Raw genomic sequence first — 8,099 nt, forward strand, 5'->3', positions numbered from 1 at the left:
CAGTATGCGCTGTCACTTGAGTTTTTGACCTTGGCCATTCTGATTGGTGTAAGATGGAACCTCTGAGTTGTTTTGATTTACATTTCCCTGATGACTAAGGATGTTGAGCATTTTTTATGTTTTTCTGCATAATAAAGGCTATATACAGCAAGCTGATAACCAATATTAAAGTCAATGGACAGAAACTCAGAGCAATCCCACTGCTATCAGGGACAAGGCAAGGCTGCCACTCCATCTCTCTTCAACATAGTACTGGAAGTTCTAGCTAGAGCAGTAAGACAACTAAAGGAGATCAAAGGGATAGCAATCAGAAAGGAAGAAGTTAAAGTATCACTGTTCACAGATGATATGATAATACACATAAGCAACCCCAAAAGTTCCACCAGAGAACACCTGCAGCTGATAAACTCCTTCAGAAAAGTGGTTGGACACAAGATTAATTTAAAAAAAAGTAGTCCTCCTGTATAAAATTCAATCTTAAGAGAAAAACATTTTAATTTTTTTCTAGATGAGAAAATGAAGCCCAATGTGTTTATTTTTAAATTGTGTGTGTGTATGTGCATGTGTGGAGTGTATACCTAATGATTTTATATTCACTATGTGTGTGCAGGAGCCCACAGAGGTTAGAAGATGGTCTGATCTCCTGGATCTGGAGTTTAAGGTGGTTGTGAGCCACCATGTGTGTGCTAGGAACTGATCCCAGGTCTTCTGCAAGAGTAGTAAATGCTGTTAACCACTGAGTAATCTCTCCAGCCTTAAGAAGCATATAAATTTGTGCCTTTATTATATCTATGTAAGCATTTCCATGACCTAGTCAAAATTCAAAAGGTGTAAAGATAGATTCAGCTTAATGCAGGGGAAAAAAGATAAAAGTTATACTTCAGTGGTGTGTGCATATGGTCAAGTTTAAATGAAATTATAGCATTGCTGCAGTAATCACTCCAAACACAGAGCTGGAACTTGGGAAGAGGTATCCTTGCCCATGGTAGATGGTCTCTTCACTCCAGTCAACCCATTACTGAGAGCTGACTGCAACATGTAATAGGCTTATGGGATCAGTCAAAAGATCTTTCCTAAAGGGCAGTTACAAAACTGAGCAAAGAGTTTCCTGAAATCTGAATGCCCCATGTGTGTCAATGACGGTTGCACCTTAGAGTCAAATAGATTAGTTAAGAAGAAACAAACCTTAGTTTTGACCCCATCAGAAATGTCTTCTGCTTATAGAGGAAACCAAGTTTCTTGTCACTACAAAAGCCTTTTTCCTGGCCTTCCTGACACTTTCTTAACACCCTCCCTCTTAGTCTCCATGGACGAATCGTGCCAGAATGACTGTTTGGGTGTCAAACAGATGAGGTTGGCAGACAGGTTGCTTAGCTCACCCCTTCCAGTCCTCTGTCAGCCTTGTCTGCTAGGAGAGAGTGGGTGTTCTGCTCTATTTCCTACCAGGTAGCAAAGGGCCTCTAAGAAGTGTAGGCTTGGGCCTTTCAAGCTGAGTCAGTGTGGAGGTACTTCAGTCTAGGATGAAGCATTAGCAGCTTAGGCCCACTGTCAAACTCACACACTGGTAGGCTTTATAAGTAATAGATGAAAGTAATGAATCCCCAGTTAGGTAATTCCTGAGCCTTTAAAACTAGGGAGAAGAAAAATGCAAGTGGAGTATCATAAACATTTAAAGTTGGGAGAAGAGAGACAGATGCTGCTCATGGAAATTCTTCATACAGTGATGACCTGAACTGGCAGAAATAAGGGTCCTGGACAGTGAGGTATTAAACAGAAACTGAGATAAAAATTAATGAAGAGGAGAAATGAAGACAAAAGGAGTATCTGGGATAAGGAGGTCTCGCATAAGCTGATGACTTATGCTGGGCAGGTTTATTAAGAAGTACAGCATCTTAAATACTGCTTGCAGGGTAAAGACAGTCAGAGTCGGCAGAAAGCTAAGTCAGACAATATTGGCAAAGAGAACCCGGGATACCTCTGACACAGATGCTTAGGACAGATAACTAAAACCAAGGGGGAGGAGTCAAGTCCACAGAAGCCTCACGTTGACTCTTATGAGGCACTGGCTTCAGCTCTAAACCAATCCAAGTCCACTTCTGGACAAGGACACAGAACTAAAGTTCCTTTTGTTCTTTAGTCAGGGTCATGTAGCCAGTCTTGGGTCATTTTGGCTTCCCACATAGTGACTTGCTTAGTGATGACCCATCGCTTTGGAATATTTTAAAAATCATCAAAGAATAATTATCATTGTATATACTATGTGACTAGTGGTAGGAGACAGAGAACTGAAGTAGAGAATCCAGACGTTTGCTGTTGCTACACAGACCTGTTGAACATCCAATGTGATAATGATGCAAATAAGGACATAGGAGCTGGAACATAAGTAAAGGTCAACAAGTGTTCGCCACTTGAACAACTAATCACAGTATTGGCAGATACTCTTACAGTTTTCATTATCCATGAAATGTTTTTTTAAAGTGTGTGTATGTGTGTGTGTCTGTGTCTGTGTCTGTGTGTATAGCCACTTTAATTCCAGCATTCTGGAGGCAGAGACAGGTGGATCTCTGAGTTTGAGGTCTGCATGGTATACCTAGTGAGTTATGGGATAGCCAGGGCTACACAGAGAAACTGTTTAAAAAAACCCAAACCAACTATGCATACATACATTTATACATACATAATACCCACATAATATATGTATGTGTGTTTTTTCTGTATGTGTGTCTGGTGCTCACAGAAGCCAACAGGGCATCAGATCTACCTGGAACTAGAGTTACAGATAGTTAGGAGCTACCATGTGGGTGCTGGAAATAGAATTGGATCTGTTAGAAGCACACCCAGTGCTATTGCGCCAGCCCCTGTATGCCTTTTTTTTTTTTTTGACACTTTTTAAAAAAATGTAGCGATTTATGTTTTCCTTTGAGAGGGATGGTGATGATGTCTAAAGATGTCTAAAATAAGTATATTCCAATGGGACTGTGGAAGAGAAGGACCAGTTATTTTAAGGAACAGAATAATGAAATCTGTTGTCATTCCTGTACAAAATCACTTCTAAATGTTTTCTTTTTAGCTATTTCAAAACATTTCTTTCTCTCCTTTCTTTAGTGTGTGTGTGTGTGTGTGTGTGTGTGTGTGTGTGTGCGCGCGCGCGCGCGCGCGTGCATGCATGCATGCTCGCATGCACATAGACCATGGGGTTCATCTTGAGGTCAGAGGACAACTTGCTGGATGGAATACATTCTCTTTCTTCTACCATGTGGGTTTCTGGGATCCAAGTCATATCAGCAGCCTTGATGGCAAGCGCCCTTTTCCACTGAGCCGTATCTCTGGTTCATAACTTATTTTATTACATTGGAAGATGTTTTAAGAACATCAGTGAGAAATTTTACTTTAGATGTAGCTAATAGGTACTGGTCCTGGATCAGGCAGGAGTAAAACTGTAAAAAAACTGATGGTCTTGAATGCATTGTTGAAAGAGACTGACCAATCACAGATTTGACCTGCAATGAATTTATAAAAACATGCAGTTATATCTGGGACCTGGCTTCTTGAGGAAAAAAAAAAAATTGCTCAGATGGCCAGACACAAAAGAATGATATTAATTGGGTAGAATTCACCAGGACTGTAAACAGAAGTGAAAAGTGAGTACTATAGTGTGATAGATACAATTAAGGAGAAATATTAAATAGAGTAAGAACCAAATATGAAGGCACTGACTTGAGTACACAGTCTCTTGGAGGAAAACTAAGATTAGACATAGCAGTAAGACCCACGGACTTCAGCCACAGCCACGAACCCAAAGACAGAGGTGGCTTCTGCTTACTATGTAGAGGGATCAAAGTCAGAATCCTGAATTAGTTTCTAATAAGACCACATGGATCCCAGTATAGCTTGACTAATACTATACAATTGATATCTAGGTATGTATTTTTATTTGTATAGATGTTAAGATATTTTAAAAATATTGGTAGCCATGTTTCTGAATGGAGTGCGTTTAGCACATCGTTTCTTGTTTTTTAATTTGCATTAAATCACTGAAGCAAGATTTCTAATTTATTCCTTGCTTCATAGCTATATATGACTTTTTAGTTAGAATTTAAAGTCATTGTTTCATTATGTTCAAGATGATGAAAGTCTGCTCATTGTTGTAAGCTCACTGTTGAGTTCATATGATGAAATATCTATGTAAAGGGCATCTGTAACATCTCGAAGCTACAGTCAGATGGAATTAGACCTTGAGTTTGAGAGGCAACATTTTGTCACATGCTTCACAATAAAATCCATCTAGACTTTTCACTCAATGGGGATTTTCTCTCTCTCTCTCTTTTTTCTTGAGACAGGGTTTCTCTGTGTAGCCTTGGATGTCACTTTGTAGACTAGGCTGGCCTCAAACTCACAAAGTTCCACCTGCCTATGCCTTGAGAGTGCTGCGATTAAAGACGTGCACCACCATTACTGGACTCGATGAGGAATTTTGAACAAAACCTTCATGAGCCACAAATATTCACCTGTGAAACACACAACTTTCTACCCAGAGGAGTTGCCTTTAACAACCAGAGTGGCAGGGCACTGAGACCCTCCCATCATACCACCCACCTCAACAAAATATGTTCACTATCTATGTATTTGTTCACCACAAATCCATTTAGTTACGCCAGAGAGCAACCATCCATTTTACAAAGGCCGCAATGGATCACATCGAAAGGAACTGTACACATTATAAAGTTTGACCTACCTCTTGCCTCCAGGGTACTTTTTCTCATTAATGTAACTAGAGAAGATGGGTTATGATGCAATTCTTTGTAAGTAGGAATACTGAAATTTCCACTTAAGTTTCTCCTTATCCTTCTCCCCCAACAAAATGTTCCCTTTTTTTCCTGACAAGGACATTTGGGTAGCCTAGGATGTTTTATTATTGTTCTCCTAAATGAGGTATACATACCCAAATGTGCAAGGGAGTCCCTTGGGAAACTTAGAGCATAACTGTTTATCTTAATTTATTTCATTTTATTCCTTTGCATATATTCAATAATTTACATAAAATATTAGTACAGAGGTACATATGTTTATATTCTCATAGTGGATATCTATGCTCAAGACGTTTTCCTTAAACAGGCATGCTCTTTCAAAAATGTGGAGTTTTTAGGTATTGAGATCTGTGTTTCAGGACACAACTGAGGTAACACTAAAAGCCTCATAAATGTGAGGACATCCAGAGAAGTGGTATACATTATACTGATCACATTATCATGTTCAGGATAAGAGGACAGAATTCACTTTTTAAAGCTGTAAGCTGGACACATCACAGAGGATGAGAACAATTGTCATTGTTCAAACTTTCTTGTATTTAAAGTTTCAGGAAAGTTTGCTTTTTTCCAAATTTTTAAAAATGTGATGCATTTTATATTTGATTGTGTTTTAATTATTGAAGACAACTTCTTAGTCAAACTAAAATCCTAACTCTGTAGTTCAAATAAATGTTCTCATATCTTTCCCTTGAAAGATACTTTTCATGGATTCTTGGCCTGAAATTCAGGGTCCTTATAGAATTGTATTAAAATCAGCATATGTTGGTGCATTTCCCTGGGAGTATAAGTTTCTTTTTTAAGTGATCTGTTTAAAAAAAAAAAAACCCAAAAACTTGCAACAAGACCCTCTAGACTTGTAATAGCTTTATTGAACACGTTACTCTTAAACCACATTTTCTCTAGCTTAATCTGTTGAATTTTTCAGTAGGGACTCATCATTCTGCATAGCCTCTCAATGCCATTTAATCAGTCAGAGCCACAGCTGTCTTGGCAGTAGCTTTCTCAGCTCACCCTGCTTCTAAAAGCTCCCTGGCATTTGGTGCCCGTCATATGGAAATCCCACTTATTTCCCTTAGCAATTTTCTCATCACTTTCATATTTAAGTCTTGAGCACTATGACAACCCTTTGAGCAATCTTACTTACAGACCTCTGTTTTAGGATGTTTTAAGCCTGAGTTTAGAATATTAGCAAACATGTATGTAAATCAGAAGAAAATGAATCTCAAGTGTAAAGCTGGCACCACATACACATTGACATTGTTGTCAGCCTCTGGTTCCTCTTCTGCTTGACACACAAGAGAAAGGAACTTGGTAATAAACTTAAATGGGTAAACAAAACATTTTTTTTCATATACGTTTCACAATTATTTATATTTTCATGCCTGATTGAACTCAGAGCCTGAAGCCTCTTAGAGAAGTAAGTGATCTATTTATCTGTATGCTCAATCCTGGTAAGAAATGCTGGATGGATATAGTTTATTTTGTTTTAAAGCATGCTTTCTAAGAAAAACCAGAGTAGGAGTTAGATAAGAAGTCATAACTACTACTACTAAGTAAGCCTCTTTTCATGTTTGTTGTGTACAAAGTATACAGTAACTGTTGCTTGAAAAAAATAAATTGATACAGCACTGTGCTTACTTATTCCAGGCATAATAAAGAATACAACATAAATAACAATATATTATGCTGGATGCAAGTAGTATTGTTTTGCTCCTTAAAAAAAACAAACAAAAACAGTTGAATAAACTGAATCCAGGGGAGATAGATTAATTTTCATAAGGTCAAAGTTGTGTGTGGAAAAAAACACCAAGTGCAGACATGGTTTACTGATATTCTAAAACTGTGGATTCTTTTTTCTACCAATATGTGTCTCCTTTAAACACCTGAAAGAACTACACAGTTATTATAAACACTTTGGGAAGACAAGTCAGTGAAGGGCCAATTTAAATTATTTACTAGAAATTTACTTTCAGCTGTCGCCTATTTCTGGTGAAGTGAAACCAGGTGGCTGACCTCTGTAAGATCATCATCATCATCTCTAGTATTGCTTGTAAGTTTACTAATACTAGCCAAAAGAATAATTACAACCTGACTTTGAAAGTTAATGACTCCTCCGTAACCTTGTCAAATCATCATGGAACACTTACTATTTTTTCTAAAAACATTTAAAGCTTTGCTAGCTTTCGTCAATATGGAAAATTTTACCTACACCAATGGCTCCTTTACTTCTTTTGTAACACATAATTTTATGTGTATTTCTCTAATATTTTTATGTTGCCCACAATTACAACTTTAAAGGCAATACATTTTTATAATTGTAGTTTAAGATTTTATGGGAAAATCTGTGAAATTCTTCATGACTTTTCTTAGAGAAAATGTACTTTTTAAAAGAAAAACTTATGTATTTGCTGTTTACAGTAACACCTTAAATACCCTCTTTTAAAGTCAGTATCATGAACAGTATTTTCAGAATGTGTAAGAAAATGATAGTAAAGAAATATTACATTTTCTCAATTTTATGAAAGTTCACCATGTCTTACAATTTGTTCATTAAATGACAGTATGATTTAGAGTAGGAGTAGGTTGTTCAATTCATCATGAAATCACCTTATCTTCATGCAATTCTTTACCACTGAAGCATACTAGCAAATTGTGGAGAAAACATAAAGCAAAACAAAAGAAAAGGAAAAAAAAAACCAAATAAAAAAACCACCATTTATCTTGAAAGCCAAAATCTCGAGTGATGCTTAAGAGAATCCTTTGGAAATTTCTTTAGATTTTTATATTATGACTAAATATTAGAAACCTTACACTACATGCATATAAATGTATACATGCTGTGCATTGTATTTAAGTTGTTCAAAATTAGCATCAGTCTGCTAACTGAAGGAAGAGGGTATAACCCAAATAGTACTAAGGAGGCTTCATCGCATCACGTCGTCATGAGATCAGTTTTGTGTTAAGCGCAAACTTTCAGGGTTAAAACTATCATCTACAAACTTACCTGGTGATCAGACCGTTTGACTAATAAAAAACCTTCGAAGTACAGGGGTAGAGCAGTGATCTTTAGTCTTTCCTGGAAGATCCTGCGAGGGGCAGGTTTCGGGGGCTTCTTAGCCATCATGCCCTTTGCTTGGGTGTCTGGCTTGCTTTCAGTTCTGTCCAGCCTCAAACAAAATGAAATGAACTGTTCAAAGAGGAAGTCTCAACTTGCTTTTTAACCACCAACCCTTCCACCAACAGAACACACACACACACACACACACACACACACACACACACACACACACA

The 8,099-nt window shown here is 37.5% G+C and overlaps 1 protein-coding gene across 1 annotated transcript in view; it reads right to left on the reverse strand.

Annotated features, from left to right (window-relative positions):
* Positions 1–7,937, reverse strand: part of Stap1 (signal transducing adaptor family member 1) — a 31,446-nt gene extending 23,509 nt beyond the window's left edge. Inside the window, exon 1 of the mRNA XM_055629447.1 lies at positions 7,813–7,937. Coding sequence (XP_055485422.1) covers positions 7,813–7,932 — 120 coding nt within the window. The 5' untranslated portion in view covers positions 7,933–7,937. The remainder of the gene's footprint in view (positions 1–7,812) is intronic.
* Between the last annotated feature and the right edge of the window lie 162 nt (positions 7,938–8,099).

The sequence above is a fragment of the Psammomys obesus genome, unplaced genomic scaffold (assembly GCF_907164565.1).
Source record: "Psammomys obesus unplaced genomic scaffold, mPsaObe1.curated_primary_1811, whole genome shotgun sequence".
Taxonomy (NCBI): Eukaryota; Metazoa; Chordata; class Mammalia; order Rodentia; family Muridae; genus Psammomys; species Psammomys obesus.